This window comes from Callionymus lyra, chromosome 1 (genome assembly GCF_982586985.1).
Source record: "Callionymus lyra chromosome 1, fCalLyr1.hap1.1, whole genome shotgun sequence".
NCBI lineage: Eukaryota > Metazoa > Chordata > Actinopteri > Syngnathiformes > Callionymidae > Callionymus > Callionymus lyra.
The window spans coordinates 6,763,614-6,783,392 of NC_141818.1; the positions used below are offsets into that span (position 1 = coordinate 6,763,614).

Below are 19,779 nucleotides of genomic sequence, written 5' to 3' on the forward strand. Positions count from 1 at the left end.
AGAAATATTGAAAGAATTTATACAACTAAGCTTAGCAAGCATATCTTGTTTTATTTGGTCAAAAATGTAATATTCTTTTCCATTCAATGTATTTCAACTTACATATAAAATACACATAAAAGGTATATTAGAAAGAAGGAAAAATAGAGGGAAAACACCCTAAAAACAAGTTATATTTAAGTTAAAACACGTAATAAATATTATACATACATTTTAATACATTCATTCATTTTTAGTTTTTAAAAGAGGTCTCTCTGTGTCCTGGTCTGTCCAGTTGATTGTACTTGATCCCCCTCGGTAAAATCATTCAGAGATTTCCTGATGTTTCTTATCACATTTTTGCTGATGACATCCAGCTCTACTGCTCTTTTGATCCAACTGAGCCCCAGAGGCTGAACAGTTTAGTCAGTTGTTTGCTAGAAATCAAACAATGTCTGAGTGAAAACACTCTACAGCTAAATGTGGACAAAACTGAAAGTCTGGTGATTGCTCCTGATGATAAGGTTCCAGGGTTGAGTCAATACTTGGGTGACTTAGGTCAGTCTGTCAAACTGAGCCTGAGAAACCTGGGTGTTGTATTTGATAAAGACATGCCTCTTGTTCAACACTGCAGAAAACTGACCAGAAACTGTTTCCTTCAACTGAGAAAAATCTCTAAACTTAGGAAAATGTTGTCGGAACATGATCTGGAGCTTGTAATCCATGCATTTGTTTCTTCTCGTCTGGACTTTTGTAACAGTTTGTTTTCATGTCTTAACAAGAAGGATCTGTCTCGCCTGCAGTTGATACAGAACTCTGCAGCGAGAATTCTGACCCGCTCTAGTAGAAGAACTCACATTTCTCCGGTCCTTAAAACTCTTCACTGGCTTCCAGTTTCTTTCAGGATCAACTTTAAAATTCTGGTTCTTACTTTCAGATCTATTCATGGTCAGACTCCTCCTTACATCACTGATCTGATCCAGCCTTACACCCCAGCTCGGGCTCTGAGGTCTGTGGATCAGAATCTACTGATGGTTCCTCGCACACGGTTCAGGACCAGAGGAGAGAAATCTTATCAGGCTGTTGCTCCTAAGCTTTTGAACAATCTTCCTAACTCTTTGCGCTTGATGGATCTACTGACTCCTTTAAGAAATATCTTAAGACGTTTTTATTTGTTCAGGCTTTTCCTTGATTTTCTGGAACTCCTGTTGTGTTATCAGTTTTATCTTGATCCTTAAAGTAAATACTTTATTGAATATTGTTTTGATTGTTTAAGCGCTTTGTGACCCTGGTCTGGAAAAGCGCTATACAAATAAAAATGACTTACTTACTTACTATAAGGCCTCACCAGGATTATTTTCTGATTTTATTTTCTATTAGATTACAGAACAGAATAAAACAGTTACAGCTAATCTAATCTAATACAAATAAAAACAGGGAACACTTCCTGGTGAGGCCCTCTTGGCAACTGGGAGGAAGCCCCAGGAAAGACCAGGACAAACAGAGTCTCTTTAAAAAAAATAAAAAGGAAGCATTTAAATGTAAAAATCTTGGGGGGAAAAAAAGCATCTGGACTCACTTCAATCAGTTTAATAAAAGAGAATATTTACAAGCGCTTCACTGTCTGAACACAACTGTACAAAGGAAGCACACAAAGACTCACAACCCTGTCCAGTTCACATTCTCACAGGGAACAATTGTCCTGGTTATAAAAAAATAAAAACACCCGACACCTAAAGAGTCACGAGATCCGCCGGCTCCTCCTCCTCCGACGTCGCCGCCGTGTCGTCCGGCTGTCGGGGACTCGAACCGTCGACCTCCTCGTGGTCGTCCGGCGGAGAAGACGCGTCGCCGGGCGTGGACTGCCCCCTGGGGGGCGTGCTCAGGGAGGGGATGTGGTGGATCTGGACCAGCGTGGTGCTGGAGCCGTTGGCTATGGGCGGAAGCCTCGGGACGGAGTCCTGGAAGATGGTATCGTCGTCCGACTCCACCAGACTCAGGACGTCCCCGTGATCCTCCTCCATTTGTCTGCGGAGTCAAGACCTCGTCTTAAATCATGCAGAAACTGACCATTTTATGTTTATTTTAATTTCCATCGTAACTAGTCTCTAGATATGACTTTTGTCTTCTCTACTTTTGTCATTTTTGTGAGTATTTATTGAACTACAACAGGTTTTAAATGAATATAAAAAATAAATAGGGAATTAAAGTGTATTTTTGTGACATTTAAAATGTAATAAATACAATAATCATCGTCATAGTCACACCTTCCTCTAGTCACGTACTCCTTCTATCTTCTATCATCATGTTCGGTGACACGACTTTGTGCTATTTTATCGACTCACGCGATCTTTTCAAACGGTGTCGTGATCCAGATTATGATTGAAAATCGCTTGTTAATCCCTATAAAGCTTCCTTCCGCCCTGTATGCACTCTCTTCTTCACCTCCCTCACCTCTGTCCTGTCATCCCTAACCCTTTCCTCTCATCGTTACTCTTTGGCTCACACACTTGTATTGTGTTTTTCATTTTCTTCCATCAGTCAAAAATGTCAATTAAAGAAGGTTATAAAACATTCCTAAATGATGAACAAGGATCTAAATGAATGAAAAATATTTTACACCATATAAAGTAAGTGTCTTACGTATTAGTTTTATGGGATTATTTACGTTTATTTATTAATTTTTGCCCTTTTTATTTCAGTTTCTTCAAGATACTGTATCTCTATTTTTGTTTTTCTACATACTTGTAATACAATTTGCTGGTATATCACTCTGTAGTACTTGGTACTGATGCTATAAAAGCTTCAATGTTCATTGTTTAACCTCAATTTAAAAAAAAAAGATTATTGCAGTGTAATTACTCACTGTACACACAATTGATTTAAAAGGTAAAACAAAGAGCATCAGCGAACACTCACCTGAAGCCGCCTCCTAAAATAAGAAACAAAAGAAAAAGAATGTTAATATGGATCGATGACTCGTAAACAAAACATGTCACAATATTTTAGTCGTTTGTCGACTCATCATTATTACTTCATATTCCGAGTCACAAGACGAAAACACCTTAATAAACCCTTGTTTTCAGCATCAACATTGTGTGTAACTCTTTAAAGATCTTAAAGGTTTTTTTCTCCTCTTTTATTTCTTTAATTTGCCATTTTTTGGGTTTATATTGTTTTGAAATTCAATATATGTCCAATTAAATATTATAAAAACAAACAAGTACTATAGTACTTTGGGGATTTTAAAAATAATATTGTGGCATAATTTATTTTTTATTCATTTTTTAAGAAGATTTATGAAACAGATTAAATGATGTTATAACGTGTTTAGTGCAAAAAAAAAACACGTTTACCGAGACAGATCCGGTGTCGGCTCGAATAGACCGTCTTGGCGATGATGACGGCGAGGCCCGCGATCAAGGTGGCGATGAAGACGCCGACGATGGCTCCGGTCACGGCAGAGTTCTCTGTGGAAACACGAGCGGTGAGGTGGGGTCGGGAGCAGCAGCCGGTTCCTCGACATTCCCGACCGAGACTCAACATCTCATAATCCCCGAGATGACTGTGACAGATGTGTCTCACCGTGACGTTAGGAAAACACTTTCAAAAGTAATTTTAACAGAGAAAAAAAACAAGAATAGACTTGATAACAATTCTGTTTTGACTTGTATAATAATATCTTTGTAAGAAGAATGTAAACACAATTATGAACAAGAACGAACTCGTTTTGAAACACGCTTGTGATTTTACGTTTTCACCCACAATAGTTAGGATTTCTTGATAATCCGAGTCAGCATCCAAGCGTAAATAAAATGTGATTAAATGAAAAATGATTGTTATTAAATACAATTAAAAAAACATGTCTTCCTGATGTTCATTCAATCAATTCTTGTCTTTACAGGAATATGTCTTAAAAATAAACATTTAATTATGATTATTCTTTAAAATACTAGTTTGGATTCAACCAGGTCACGTAAATAGATAAAATACATATATTTTTTAAATGATTAAAATAAAATCTGAGGAGACAGATTTCGTTTTTTCTGATCATCCTACACGTATACAAAGATTAAAAAATGATTTCTAAGTTGAAACAGTGGAAAACTATTTTTACCCATTTTTTCAACATATTTTAATTAATATTTTTAATTTTATTTTACCTCAATTAATTTAATATAGACTCATAGACTCAATGAGGTTAAAAACATTTTAAATTCAGTTAAATTCAAGGTTCTTGTTCAAAGTTATAAAACATTAAAATAAAATATATATTGAAAAAAATTGAAAGACAAAAGATTTAAAAAACAAAATGCACATTTGTGTCATTGAATACATTATTAATTATAATTAACCCTTATGTTATCTCTGGGTCACGTTGACCCCTTAAGAGAAACACATTTTCTAAGTGTTTGTATTTTTAATTCTATTATTATTTACGTAGTTTTACATTTAGCTTAATATTGGGTCAATAAGAAAAGGAAAATAATGAGTATTATGAATACATTTTTCAATTAATTCACAAAACCAGTTTTGAATACTTGTTCTGGACTCACTCTTGACGGTGAGGTAGACCTCCAGCTCCTGGACCCCCAGAGGGTTCTCGCTGCGGCAGAAGTAGTACCCCTCGTCGTCCTTGGTGACGTTGACGATGGTCAGCGTCAGAGCCGGACCCTCCAGGGACAGGACGTACTTGGGTCCGGGCGGGAGCTCCTCCTGCTGCAGGCCCCGCCTCCAGACGGTGTTGGCGGGGGGAGCCGACTTGGACTCCGTGCACGTGAGGGTCACGTTGGTTCCCTCCACCGCAGTGGTCAGAGGATCCCCGATGGGATACGGGAACTCTGAAGGGAAGTGATCGTCAGCCTGAGTCATTCAAAGTTCGATGATAAGAAGACCTTTCGCTCAGAACTCACCCAGCGTGAACAAACATGCGGCGTCACGTTCCGACGCCAGAGCCACGTGATGACCCGAGCACTTGAGCGTCTGACCGCTGGACAGCAGCGAGCGGTTCATGGTCAGCGACAGAGATTCATGCTCAACGGAGGCCAGGATGATCGGACCGTCCTGCCACTGCAGCGTGGGGGTCGGGTACGCCCCGAACCAGGAGCAGTTGAACTGGACATGAGACGAGTCTTGAACTGTGGCCCACATGCATTCTGGGTGACGGTCTGGAACGACTGCAAGACAGGAAATCATCTTTTTATGACACTATTATTATTATTACTACAGTGTTATTACTCACTGTAGACATGAGCTCTATGATGGTGTTATAACAGTGTTATTACTCACTGTAGACATCAGCTCTATGATGGTGTTATAACAGTGTTATTACTCACTGTAGACATCAGCTCTATGATGGTGTTATAACAGTGTTATTACTCACTGTAGACATCAGCTCTATGATGGTGTTATAACAGTGTAATTACTCACTGTAGACATCAGCTCTATGGTGGTGTTATAACAGTGTTATTACTCACTGTAGACATCAGCTCTATGATGGTGTTATAACAGTGTAATTACTCACTGTAGACATCAGCTCTATGATGGTGTTATAACAGTGTAATTACTCACTGTAGACATCAGCTCTATGATGGTGTTATAACAGTGTTATTACTCACTGTAGACATCAGCTCTATGATGGTGTTATAACAGTGTTATTACTCACTGTAGACATCAGCTCTATGATGGTGTTATAACAGTGTTATTACTCACAGTAGACATCAGCTCTATGATGGTGTTATAACAGTGTTATTACTCACTGTAGACATCAGCTCTATGATGGTGTTATAACAGTGTTATTACTCACAGTAGACATCAGCTCTTTGATGGTGTTATAACAGTGTTATTACTCACAGTAGACATCAGCTCTATGATGGTGTTATAACAGTGTAATTACTCACTGTAGACATCAGCTCTATGGTGGTGTTATAACAGTGTTATTACTCACTGTAGACATTAGCTCTATAGTGGTGTTATAACAGTGTTATTACTCACTGTAGACATCAGCTCTATGGTGGTGTTATAACAGTGTTATTACTCACTGTAGACATCAGCTCTATGATGGTGTTATAAAAGTGTTATTACTCACTGTAGACATCAGCTCTATGGTGGTGTTATAACAGTGTTATTACTCACTGTAGACATCAGCTCTATGATGGTGTTATAACAGTGTTATTACTCACTGTAGACATCAGCTCTATGATGGTGTTATAACAGTGTTATTACTCACTGTAGACATCAGCTCTATGGTGGTGTTATAACAGTGTTATTATTCACTGTATACATCAGCTCTATGATGGTGTTATAACAGTGTTATTACTCACTGTATACATCAGCTCTATGGTGGTGTTATAACAGTGTTATTACTCACTGTAGACATCAGCTCTATGGTGGTGTTATAACAGTGTTATTACTCACTGTAGACATCAGCTCTATGGTGGTGTTATAACAGTATTATTACTCACTGTAGACATCAGCTCTATGATGGTGTTATAACAGTGTTATTACTCACAGTAGACATCAGCTCTATGGTGGTGTTATAACAGTGTTATTACTCACTGTAGACATCAGCTCTATGATGGTGTTATAACAGTGTTATTACTCACTGTAGACATCAGCTCTATGATGGTGTTATAACAGTGTTATTACTCACTGTAGACATCAGCTCTATGATGGTGTTATAACAGTGTTATTACTCACTGTAGACATGAGCTCTATGGTGGTGTTATAACAGTGTTATTACTCACTGTAGACATCAGCTCTATGGTGGTGTTATAACAGTGTTATTACTCACTGTAGACATCAGCTCTATGATGGTGTTATAACAGTGTTATTACTCACAGTAGACATCAGCTCTATGATGGTGTTATAACAGTGTTATTACTCACTGTAGACATCAGCTCTATGATGGTGTTATAACAGTGTTATTACTCACTGTAGACATCAGCTCTATGATGGTGTTATAACAGTGTTATTACTCACAGTAGACATCAGCTCTATGATGGTGTTATAACAGTGTTATTACTCACTGTAGACATCAGCTCTATGGTGGTGTTATAACAGTGTTATTACTCACTGTAGACATCAGCTCTATGATGGTGTTATAACAGTGTTATTACTCACTGTAGACATCAGCTCTATGATGGTGTTATAACAGTGTTATTACTCACTGTAGACATCAGCTCTATGATGGTGTTATAACAGTGTTATTACTCACAGTAGACATCAGCTCTATGGTGGTGTTATAACAGTGTTATTACTCACTGTAGACATCAGCTCTATGGTGGTGTTATAACAGTGTTATTACTCACTGTAGACATCAGCTCTATGGTGGTGTTATAACAGTGTTATTACTCACTGTAGACATCAGCTCTATGGTGGTGTTATAACAGTGTTATTACTCACAGTAGACATCAGCTCTATGGTGGTGTTATAACAATGTTATTACTCACTGTAGACATCAGCTCTATGGTGGTGTTATAACAGTGTTATTACTCACTGTAGACATCAGCTCTATGGTGGTGTTATAACAGTGTTATTACTCACAGTAGACCAGCACCTCCACGCTGGTCCTGATGGTCCGTGAGTCTCCGTTCCTGCAGCTGCAGGTATAAACTCCCTGGTCCTCGGTCTTGAGGTCTGCGACGGTGAAGTCCAGCCAGGAAGCGGATCCGTTGGTCAGCGACACGTCGCCGGCGGAGGAGGATCCTCTGAAGCTCCAGGTCAGGTGGTGAGAATGATGCCACGACCCCGAGCAGTTGAAGGTCACGCCGGCGCCCTGGCTGGTGACGTACGTCCCGTTGAAGAGGACGGAGGCAGGACTGACGGAGACGTTCAGTCCAGCTGTGAGCGAAGACATGGGTTCGGTTGAGATGAGCAAGTCACATGACCAGTTCCAAAGTACTTAGACCTATTTGATTGTTTTTATTGTACTTTTGGGTTTTTATTTTTTTTACATTTCATTTTCTGTTAGCCTATATCAATGTTTCCTTGTATTATTATTATTATTATTTATTATTATTTATTAACCACTTTATTGACAAATCTTTTAGAAAAACAAAAGTAATTTAAATGTTCATCCTCTATGATCTGCAGAGTAGCAACTATCAGATTATTATTATTTTATTTTTTTTAAATATTAATACAATAAGCTCTGATTGGGTTAAAAACTGCTGACTCATGGATAGTGAAACCCGTCGGGCAGAAAGCTGCTGTTGTTCTCAGCAGGGCGGGACGAACAGAAACTGACTTGAGATCACATTTCGAGTTTGTGACTTTGTGTCACTGCCCGGGTGAGAAAGAAAAAAAAAAGGGTTGAATCCTCGACGTGTCTCGCCGTCGCGTCACTCGTCTGAGCTTCATCCATTTCCACGACGCTAGAAAAACCAACTCAACTCTCCAAGATGAATAAAGAAGGAGAAACAAACGTTGGCTCTGGTTTCAGGGTCACTGTGCCATCCTGAGGATTCTTTGAGTCTCGACGAGCCGGTTCTGGAGGAACCTCGTGGTGACGGACCAGCAGGATCCAGCACCAGTTTGAAGACGGGATTTAAGTTTAACTTGATATATCTTCATAACTCTTCTCGAGGTAGAAATATACTCTTTAATTTAACCTTCAGCTGCAGTAAGAACAACACTTCTTTTTTTTTTAACTCTCTAGCTAATAAAATATGTAGATATACTTCCTCTTCCTGTTGAAGAAATGGATCCGGGTTCATGTTTTAATAAAGTTTATTTGTGGTATTACTCTATAGTAAGGGAGCAAAAAAGTACAAGATTAAGTCATAAAATCAAGCTTAATATGCTTAAAATTATATTTTTTTCTTGTTTTATATAAGTTTATGTTGAGAAAATCTTATATAAAATAACTTATTTTTCAAACGTGTTTCTTTATTTACTTTTATGAATAATATCAATAAATACAAAATAAAACTGTTAGTTTCTGACTGATCTTTGATCTCAGGACCATCAAAGGACCACAGGTGGCAGTGTAAAAATAAAGTGGCGCCCCCTGCAGACGACAAAGATTTAGTTTGTTTTTCTATTGCTTTGAGTATGTTTGACAAGATAATAAGTAATAATAAGTCACATTATTATTGTATTTGTTGCTCACAATAACCCACTGGGCCACATTTTATACAAAAAATAAAGTGTAAAATTAAGCTAAATATGCTTATTTGATACAACGTTTATGTTTCGAAAATGTGACAATTTTTTTTTAAATATTCACAACTGACAAAAATGGAGGATAAATTCATAAAAACAAACACCACATAATCATATTTAGAGACTAGTATTGAAAAAAAAGAAGAAATAAATACAAAATAAAATTGATAGTTTCTACATGATCTTTGAAGGGCCACATTAATACAGTCAAAGTGCCGATCGTGGCCCCTGACCCGCACTTTTACCTGCAGAATCACTCGTAAAGTAGCGCCCCCTACAGGCCATTGATGTTTTAGTGCGTTTTCTTATTACTGTGAAAAGTATTTGTTACGATAATAAGTAATATTTTACGATAATAAGTCATAATTTAATTGTATTTTTCTTATTTTTGTAACGCGATACTGGCGTCTGTCCCAGCTACACAGGGCAATAGGCAGGTTCATCATGGACTATTGTAGTGTAAAGGGAGCCGCAGTGGGTCCCGGGCGGGATCCGAACCCACGACCTCTTCACTCACCGGTCACTCGCAGCAGGACTCGTCCGTGGAAAGTGACGTTTCCGGCCAGAGAGGTGTTGCAGAAGTAGAATCCTGCGTCCGCGGCTGAGACGCGTTCAAGGATCAGTCTCCCGTCCCGCAGCATCGACACCCTCGCCCCGGGCGAGACCCCCTCCCCGCCCGCCGCTCCTCCGAGTCCCGGTCCAGTCCAGGTGGTGAGAGAAGGATCCGCGACGCCGTCACTGAAACACGGAAGTAGGACGACGTCTCCGGGCTCCGCGGACACCACCGAGTCTCCAGGACCCTCAGAAGAAACTGCAACTTTTTTTTTTTTTTTTAAAGAAAAAGAATCCAACAGAATCAGAACCGAGCGGTCCGGGTCACCTGTGTGTTCTGGACTCACCTGCAGCGTAGAAACAAGCGTGTATCAGCGCGAGCACCTTCATGGTTTCCTTCCTGGAGGCTTCATCTCCTTCACCCGTAAAAGAGTCGGAACCGGTCGGACGAGTCCACCTGGACCTGTGGACCCCGCAGACAGGGAGGCCGTCCGAGCCGGACGGACACGCAGGCGGATGAAGAAGACACTTGACGGGCTGACACGGAAACTTTGGCAGGAACGGTCCACACCCGGACCTCACCTTCTTAAAGAGACAGTAGCACAAGTTACTGTTTCACGTCATTGTTGTTTCAATTACGATGCAATTACACCTTCAGACTTTTTATTTATTTGCAGTACGAGTGTGTTTAGTTTTACTTTCTAACCAATCATGTTACACTTGTAAAGTTATTTATAGATCATGTGTTGAAAGCTTTTGTTTTGTATTTATTACATATATTATATTTTTTTTTTCTTCGTCATTTTGGTGAATTAGTATTGTCACTCAAAGTAACTTGTAAAATTTGGTGAATATCAAGATTCAAAACGGATATTTTATATCAATAAAATATATTTATTAAAGCTTTATACATATTTTATTGGCAAAGTTATGTTTATTATTTGTATTATTATTATTATTTTCTTTTTGTTTCATTTGGTCATCATGATGTCATCAACCACATTAAATATGAGAAAAAAAATCAAACAATTTTTATTTATAATGTTCTATTGTAACTCTAAAATAATAACTCTTTTTAAGAGTTTTATCTTTTCTCTTTTTTTCTAGTCTTGCCTCTCAAAATTACTCGTAATTTAGGTGAATATTGAAACATTTCTTTTAGAAATACATTTTTTTTCTACTTTAATTAAAGGTTTATACATATTTATTGACATATTAATGTTTTTTTTAATTACTATTTTTTTTAATATATTTTTGAGCTTGTTCTTGTTTTTTACCATCATATTCTGGCCCCTCACAACAATCGCAGTATAAAATGTGGCCCTAGAGTAAATTTAAATACTCTATCGTACTTTATATCTTTTTTTTTAATTAAATATCTGCTGCTTGGACAATCGTGGAAGGAAAACCTGTGAATGAACTAAACATCTATTTTTCAGACACTAAACTATTGTATTTTGTCTTCATTTCTTTTATTAATATAAGTATAAGTAATTTATAAGCATTTATTGCCCCTTAAAATAATAATGTTAATATAAAAGTAGTAGTTTTAACTCATAAGTTGAAAATGACAAGAATTATATAAAATACAACAAAATTAATACGTTCAGTTCCATTATTTCTGCATGATAGTCCCTCAGAACAGTCACTGTATAAAGTGTGGCCCCTGAGGAAATCTATCCTTCCTCGAATTTCCTTTTTCCTCAAGTGACATTGAAGTTGCGGGAATTCCCACATGAACCGACGGAACGTGAACGCATCATCATCGTCGCTCTGTCCTGCCGCTCACAAGCGTCTGTCTGTCCGTGACTGGAGCTGCTGAGATGCCGGTGGACGTGACCCAGTGGAGCGGAGCCCTGGCCCTGCAGGAGGTGGACGAGAAGCCCGCGCAGCCCTTGGTGGTCAAATATGGAGATTTAGAAATCGACGAGCTCGGGAAAGTGTTCACTCCGACGCAGGTCTGTTGGCTAAGCTAACTTCTGAGCTAACTTAGCTTAGCTTCTATGCTAGCTCGCGGTTGCACACTTTAGTGTTGATTTTAAGTTTAAGTAAAATCTGAATTCAAACTTAAACTCAAACAACAAATCGATCGAACAACAGCCCAGCATGCACGCACGCACGCAGCTCGAGCGAACAGCGCCACCTAACGGTGCCGAACTCGATCTAGAACCGTCTCTTGTGGTGCGTTCAGGTGCAGGCTCGACCCACCAGCCTCCAGTGGTCCGGGTGTGACTCCAGCAAACTCTACACGCTGGTGCTGACCGACCCGGACGCGCCCAGTAGGAAGGAGCCCAAGTTCAGGTGAGACGACAGAGATATTATTATATTATTAAAGTTTTAACATGTTTTTTTTTTAAAACTATAAATGGAGTTGAAGACGTTTTGATCACGTGATATGATCAGTATTAAGTCGTTAACTGATAATATTTTAAAATAAACTTGAAGTACTTTTTTTAAGATAAGTTGTAGCATTTTTTTAATTTTTTTTTTTTTAAATGCTCCTTCATCATTTTTAAATCTTTCATGAACCAAAATATTCTGTTTCATCAGTTAAAAACAACAAAAATCTTCCCTCGACATATTGAATTTCACCTTTTTTCGTAGACTCATCCAAAGAATACTATTTTATATACTTTGTTGTGCTTGTTCAGACTTTTCCTTGATTTTCTGGAACTCCTGTTGTGTTATCAGTTTTATCTTGATATTTAAGTATATACTTTATTGAATATTGTTTTGATTGTTTAAGCGCTTTGTGACCCTGGTCTAGAAAAGCGCTATATAAGTAAAAATTACTTGTGTTCGCCTGTTTCGACAGATCCTCTAAGGTTTAGTTAAAAATAAAAAATGTATTTATGCTGCGACAGGTTGTTCAAGTCTTTTGTTAATGTTTTTGTTTGTATCCCATAACTAAACGTGGTCATGTGACCTGTCTTCGCAGAGAGTGGCATCACTTCCTGGTGGTCAACATGAAGGGAAACGACGTGTCGTCGGGAAAAGTCATGTCGGACTACGTGGGCTCTGGACCGCCTCAGAAAACAGGTGAGGAGGACCGGAGATAAAAAAAAAAAGGAGGCTCGTCTTACCCTCGGAGCCGCGTCCCACGGGTCCGTCTCGCCGGGACAAAGACGGCACCTGGAAACGGTAACTCGACACCGGAGGACGATCGCCGTCGGTCCCGGGAGACGACGAAGAGGAAGCTTGTGTTTGTGTGATGAATGTGGTGTTGACTAGAAACTTGTATTTAACAAGGAAAAACAAGTAGGTCTACAGTAAAAAATGTATTCGTTTGCTGCAATCTGGCTTTGGGAATGTCTTGGTGATCTGTTGAAGCGTCACGTTTTTTAAAATGTTTTTTTCCGTCCCGGTCCAGGTCTGCACCGGTACGTGTGGCTGGTCTACGAGCAGCCGGCCGAGCTCTCCTGCTCCGAGGCGGTCCTCACCAACCGCTCCGGGGACGGACGCGGGAAGTTCAAGGTCCAGGACTTCAGGAAGAAGTACGGGCTGGCGGCGCCGGCGGCGGGGACCTGCTACCAGGCCGAGTGGGACGACTACGTGCCCAAGCTGTACGAGCAGCTGGCCGGGAAGTGAAGTCCAGGATCCACTGAAGACCAACGAGGAGCACTTAAGAGATCCCACTGAAGAGATCCCACTGAAGAGATCCCACTGAAGAGATCCCACTGAAGAGATCCGATCCCAAAAACACATTTTCCTAAAAACACTGGAATATTTTGGTTTGTCGTTCATTACAAAATGTGATCAATAAACTTAATTTCACCTTCATTCTGGTCTGTTTTCTTTGTTTAATTTAGTTTTTTTGTGAATTATTAATAAACATTTTCTTAATAAAACTTCGAATACAGTAAATAAAAAAACTGCAATTTGCTTTTTAAATTACATTCATTCTGAACTATTTCTCTTTGAAATACTATTTTTTAATCTACAAATGTAAACATTTTAAAATATATATATTGTTTAAATGTAGAAAAATGTGTTAAGAAATAATGATAAAGTCCAGCGGCTTGTTTGTGACGAGCACTTTATTTACAAATATAATTAAAAGCTCTGACAGACTCGTGCCTTTCTTCAAATTAAAGTGCATGCGACCATGAACACGAGAGCGCCGCCTGGCGGAGAAACGGCATCTGGGAGTTTTTGTGATAAAAGATTTTACAGAATCTGAGAAGGGAAAAAAAAACAAAAACTTTAATCATCCTTTTCGTGGATTTAAAATATGAAAATACCTAAAATCTCTCGCCTGTACACGAACGCCACACGTGAAGCCCTTTTGTGCTCTCTCACGCCACCTGTTGCTTTATTATTCACATTTTTGCTGTAGGAATCTGTGCGACGATGGGAGATTTGGAATCAAGAACCTTCCGTTGGTTATTTACACCGAATTTAAGTATCAAACGACGTCATAAAAAGGTTCCTGGTGGAGAAAAAACCAGAGTTCTGTCGTGTAGGAAATTAAAGAAACTACCGTCTCTCTCCGTCTCTTCGCTCTCCCTCCGACAAGAAAAAACACTAATGACACAAAGTCCGGAGAGTCGCTGGGGTTTTTTTCCCCGAACCCCGATGACGGCCCGGAGCTGCCTGGATCCCGGCGCCCCCGTCGGGTGACATCACGGTACAAACGAGACGACGGTCGGAGGGTTTTTGACGAGGACGCAGCAGTAGGGGGCGATGTTGGGCACTCATCTGTAGTCGTCTTTGGGGAAGTCCAGCACGCCCAGGTTCCCGAAGCCGAGTCGGAGGCTCTCCATGTCGAAGGAGTCGATCTCGCGCTCCTTGCGCTCCATCAGGTGCTTGACTCGGTCGCCGCGCTCCTTCTGGAACGCCTGCAGCTCCTCCTCGATCTGTGGGGGGCGGAGGGGAGCAGGTTAGCCGGGGTCAGGGACGGGATGATCACTCCATCCACTGGAGTCTGTCCCAGCTACCCGGGGTCGGAAATACGGGACACTCTGGGCACGTATCCAGACCGTCAAGTCCCAATTATAAATAAATATAAAATAATAAATAAATAAAAGTATCTCTTAATAAATAGTATTTGGTGTTATTTTAAAATGTAAAATATAAATATAGTGAACAAAATGATTTGGTATCAGGTTAGGTTAGGTAGAACTTTATTGATCCCTCAGGATCAATTTTAAAATGTACATTTTACATTTTAAAATGCAAGTACAAATAAAATATGAGTAAAATCTAAATAAATACAGGGGGGTACTTCTATTTTAATCATAAAAATATTTATCTTAATAGTTTTTTTTTAATCATTTAAAACGTGGCATATGAAATCATCAAAGTACACTATTTTCACTATTTAATTAAAAAAAAATAATAATAATAATTAATTGATGGATTAAATATTTTAAAAGAATAGAAATAAATCAACTTTTCACCTTGAATCATCTTTAATATTTTAAATTGATTTTTTCTAAAGAAAATTTCATTTTTACTCGGTTGAACTTTGACCTTGTGAGCCCCCGCGACACACACTTTTTGCCCAGGATTCCTCCAAAACGCAAGTTGCCTAAAACTAGATCTGAACCTACGACCTTTCATGTGTGAAAATCACAATATTTTGCATTTAAAAAAACATTACATTTTTAATAATGAAATACACTGAGATATGTGCCCCAGACATTTGTAATTCTAAATTGTGTTTATTGTGTTTATTGTGTTTTGTCATTTAAACCTTCAACACGTCAGTGTTATTATACAACAGCTGCATCAAAATGATTCTTCCAAGACTAAATAAAGGCTCATAAAGAAAAGTAAAATCTGACGCAATATAACATTCTTACTCTCGACTGTCGAGTTCCTCTCAGGTCAAAACAGGTTTCATTTAATTCCCCTCGTGACCAACAAATCGCTGTCTGCAGTGGCAGGTCTGCGCCTGAACACAACACCCTCTCGAACCCCCACCTGAAGACAATGGTGCTCCACAAGTAACAATGACATCATCCCTCTCGAGCTGCGGCTCCGGCAGCGGCCGGCAGAGGGCGCCACAGCACGACGGCTTCCACAACTGGACCCAGCAGAACCTGGATCAGTGTTTTTAACGGCCTTTGTTGTCGGCAGCTTACTAGACTGTGACGATGACGTCTTGCTATAGTGGCGTCACGTGACCAAGGTAGAGGTGGTGGTGGGGGGGGTGGTCACGTGACAGTCACAAGCGCTAGAGGAAAAAGCTCCTTTGAAGTTGGAGTGAAAAATAATCGACCTTTGTGTCTGAAAGAAAAACCGTCGCAGGAGTTTTGCGAGCGAAACGTCCGTCGTCGTAGTTACCTGATGAAAGTGTATGTGTGTGTGTGTGTGTGTGTGTGTGTGTGTGTGTGTGTGTGTGTCATGTTTCTCCTTCTGCTGCCCTGAATACACACCTGCTCACGTCAACATCATTGTGTATAAACACAAGACCGCGATGAATAAAACACGTGGATGGCATAAAGCCTGTTCTGTCAAACACCTGTAGGTGGCAGTATAGAGCACTGAGCTCGACTTTTTAAAGCGTGTGGTTTCAGTTCAACGATGATCAAAAAAAATAGCGTCTACCGTGAGGGTCCAAGATGACGTAGTGGAGCTAACATGAAGCCACAGGTGGGAGCCATAGCAGCGTCATGCTAGCACCGTCATGCTAGCACCGTCATGCTAGCACCGTCATGCTAGCACCGTCATGCTAGCACCGTCATGCTAGCACCGTCATGCTAGCACCGTCATGGTAACAAGTTACGAGATCAGGTGACTGGTTTTTCTAAGCAAGTCGCAAACTAACGAAAAAAAGCGATGTCTTTGGTGGAGGCAAGTAAAGTCAACAGTTGAAATGACATGTTTAGTCAATGGTTTCTGCGATTTTTTGTTATTTATCAAGAATTTAGCCACCAGCAGGACAATGCTGACAAGCTAATTGTTGCATTAGCCATTTTGTTTACAGATTGATAGAGTGGCTCCCTCTCCCTCTCTCGATTTCTATTCTTCTTTATCACTTTCATTCATTACCTTACTCTCACTATCACACACTCTCTCTCTTCCACACCTTTCTCCCCCTCCCTTATTCTTTCTCCCCCATGTTTCTTTCTCTCTCACGACCTAAGAGACGAATAAACGTTTTCCTAGAACTTTACACGGTTCGCTTTTTAATAACTTGAGCGGTCGGGTTGCAGACCACCACTGACCTCAGAGAGCACCACCCTCGTTCAACAGAACTTTGGTTAAACCCGTGCACGTCAAAGAGCACCAGAGAGGTTTCGCGCACCTTTTGTTCCAGGTGAGCCCGGCGCAGGGACACTTTCTGCTCCAGCTTCTGCAGCTCGCGCTCGTGCTGCGCCTCCGTCTGCATCTTGATCTTGCTCTGGTAGGCGTTGAGCAGCTCCATCTCCTGCTGCAGCTGCTGCCTCAGAGCCTGGCACTCGGCTTCCTGGGCCTCGTCCAGACGCAGCTGACGCCGCCGACACAGCAGGTCGCAAAGAGGGGGAGACAACGAAGGGGGGGAGACGGACACATCAGAGGTTCAAGTTGTGAATTTTCAATACTGCAATTACATTATGAGCACCTGATACTGCGACCTGTTCCAAGTGGTCATATTAAACCCTGCTAATGGGAGTGGAATATCAAAACAGTAACATTGTACTAACTCTGTCTGAAGCAGTCTGTTGACTGCTAGTGCTGTTAGGAAGATGATAGTACCTGCAGGCTCTGGCCTTGGATGGATCTGATCAGAGAAGGGTATGTAGGTAACCAACTGAGGGATCAATAAAGTTCTACCTAACCTAACCAACTGTCTTACCAAAACCATGGTTCTCCTAAGGATCCACGGACAAGGCAGTGTTGGGTTTTATCAGTATATATGGTGAGGTTGGTTGAGTGAGACTTCGGAAACTTTTGGGGGTAACCCCTCAGAGATGGTGAGAACAAGTAAGGTGGGTCCCTACAAGAAGTCCATTAGGGGGGCCAATGTCTACAGGCCGAGTTATTACCCAATCTGGTTTGAAGAGGCAAATGATATCAGAGTTAAGATGACAAGTGTGTAGGGTTAGACATCTCCAGTTCTAAGCCATACCGAGAAAGGATACATGGATGATTGTGAAAGGGATCCAGGACTTGTTAAAGAGTGCAGGGGGTGTAATAAGACAATTGCCTGGTACCATTCACTGCAGGGGGGTGTGGGGGGGGGTAAGCAATAGGTAAAGGGCAGAAACAGTACATTTGAGCGTGCAACGAAAGTCAAAAAGGACCGGTTTTAGCCACTATCTGTGGCAAACGGTGTCAGCCGGAAAGAGCTTCCAGTCTTAGTCTAGTCTTCTACTGATACTTATATATTCAGCACTAGTCACCAGGACCCCTTGTCTGGTCTAACACTTCAGTGGAATAACTAATAAGTACTGATTGACCAAGACCCTGTCACTGGTTTACCAGATTCACCTTTCAATACTATCCAGGGACAATGATGTTTGCTGATGATGTAGTGATTTGTAGTAACATCGAGGCAGATCCCTGGACCAATACTTTCTACACACTGTGTTAAGGCAACTCACCGCCTGCGAGGCCATCATCTCGTTGATGCTCTGCTCGTACTGCTCCGCCAGAATGGCCAACTTTCTCGTCTGCTCCTCCTTTAGGGCCTTCAGAACCACCTTGTGGTCGGATTTTGGCGTGATCTCCATCTGATGGTGACGGAGAGCCTTGTACTGTTTGGTCTGGACCTTACACGTGTCTTGGAACTGCTTCTTGATCTGCAACTCTAGAGCCTTTAGGAGAAGAGGACCATTATTAATGCTCTGGTCCCAGCCTGACCAAAAGAAAAGAAAGGATGCCTGGACTCTCTTACAAAGTTTCATCTAGGTTCTGATAGACTTCATGACCTTGACCAAAGACTGTATCACTTAGACTCACTTTAAGGTTTTTGGGCTGCTGCCGGAGCTCCATCACGTGCTTGCGATGCAGTTCGCGTTCCCGCCGATTGTTGTACTCGATCTGGTTCTCCAGCTCGGTTTGGTGCTGCAGGCGGATCAGGTCTATCCGCAGCTTCTGCAAGTTCTTCAGCTGCCGGTGCTCCAGCTCCTGCGTGGACTCATCGTGGCGGATCAACATGGCGTGCTCCATCTCCTTCTGGGTCTTCTTCTTGGTCAGCTCCTGGAGACCCGGACAAGAACACTTTCTTCTTAAGGCAACGCTCACCAGTAAAACTAAGTACCGCAAACAACAAGTACACTAGGATTACCAAACAGTTAGCACCAAACTGCAACTGATGTTGAAGACCACCTCTTCTACCATGAACCATGACCATCTTGTACAGTGACATCATTGTCTTACAAAATGATGACAACTGCAGTTACCCTCATTAAATGATGTCCTTAAGGACAATCTTTTTTGATGTCTTCATCTTCTATTACGACGTTATTCACAACAACGCTCACAGTATTGGAACAACAATCTTTTCTTCCATGATAATGAAAGAGTTACATCAAATATCTCAACATTTTCTGCCTCATCACAACAAATGAAAAATACTTCCATCCAGCCACGACTATGACATCTTCTTCGATGACAGCCACAATAACTTAAAGCTTATCTGAGGCAGAAAATTATGAATAACATGAACATAACCAAAATAAATAAAACTCAACATAAGAATTAATAGTAATTAAATAAGACAACATCGTCATATAATGCACAACATGGATTGATTCTGTAAAAAATCAAAATAGATCACATGAAATAAATATGAGTAATATGAAAGAAATGTAAATATTTACATGACAAACGTGGAGTCAGCATTTAGTAACGTCAATAAAAATACAAATAACATGATAAAATAAATTGAGTTTGAAAGTGATTATTCTGATCAATGAAATAGAAAAGTCAATCAATAAAAGGCAGAAATAATAAGAAACATTTTATCTCTGCTCAAAAGACTTCTTTAATTTAAGTAAAGTATTTTTTAATTACAGTTGGAAATTGATTGATTACAGTTGATAATAGTCTGATTACAGTTAATATTGATCTGATTACAGTGAAGAATAGTCTGATTATAGTTAATATTGGTCTGATTACATTTGAGAATAGTCTGAATACAGTTGATAATGG

The 19,779-nt window shown here is 40.3% G+C and overlaps 3 protein-coding genes across 4 annotated transcripts in view; 1 reads left to right on the top strand and 2 right to left on the bottom strand.

The window, feature by feature from the left end:
• Positions 1 to 1,554: 1,554 nt before the first annotated feature.
• vsig10 (V-set and immunoglobulin domain containing 10) lies at positions 1,555 to 10,424 on the bottom strand. Its single transcript, XM_087790313.1, has 8 exons — positions 10,044 to 10,424; positions 9,662 to 9,961; positions 7,525 to 7,821; positions 4,893 to 5,156; positions 4,536 to 4,820; positions 3,336 to 3,449; positions 2,899 to 2,911; positions 1,555 to 2,007 (listed from the first exon to the last, which is right to left on the bottom strand). The coding sequence occupies exons 1-8, from the start codon at positions 10,084 to 10,086 to the stop codon at positions 1,713 to 1,715; spliced, it is 1,611 nt and encodes a 536-aa protein (XP_087646439.1). The 5' UTR covers positions 10,087 to 10,424; the 3' UTR covers positions 1,555 to 1,712.
• Positions 10,425 to 11,458: 1,034 nt separating this feature from the next.
• pebp1 (phosphatidylethanolamine binding protein 1) lies at positions 11,459 to 13,476 on the top strand. Its single transcript, XM_087796293.1, has 4 exons — positions 11,459 to 11,654; positions 11,888 to 11,997; positions 12,635 to 12,735; positions 13,067 to 13,476. Exons 1-4 carry the CDS (start codon positions 11,520 to 11,522, stop codon positions 13,282 to 13,284), a joined length of 564 nt encoding a protein of 187 aa, XP_087652419.1. The 5' UTR covers positions 11,459 to 11,519; the 3' UTR covers positions 13,285 to 13,476.
• Positions 13,477 to 13,715: 239 nt separating this feature from the next.
• taok3a (TAO kinase 3a) overlaps positions 13,716 to 19,779 on the bottom strand; it is a 76,063-nt gene continuing 69,999 nt past the window's right edge. For both annotated transcript variants that reach the window (XM_087790314.1, XM_087790315.1), the window contains 4 exons: positions 18,586 to 18,825; positions 18,228 to 18,440; positions 16,949 to 17,131; positions 13,716 to 14,552 (listed from right to left, as the gene is read on the bottom strand). In XM_087790314.1, the coding sequence (XP_087646440.1) occupies positions 14,391 to 14,552; positions 16,949 to 17,131; positions 18,228 to 18,440; positions 18,586 to 18,825 (798 nt within the window). In that variant the 3' untranslated portion in view covers positions 13,716 to 14,390. The remainder of the gene's footprint in view (positions 14,553 to 16,948; positions 17,132 to 18,227; positions 18,441 to 18,585; positions 18,826 to 19,779) is intronic.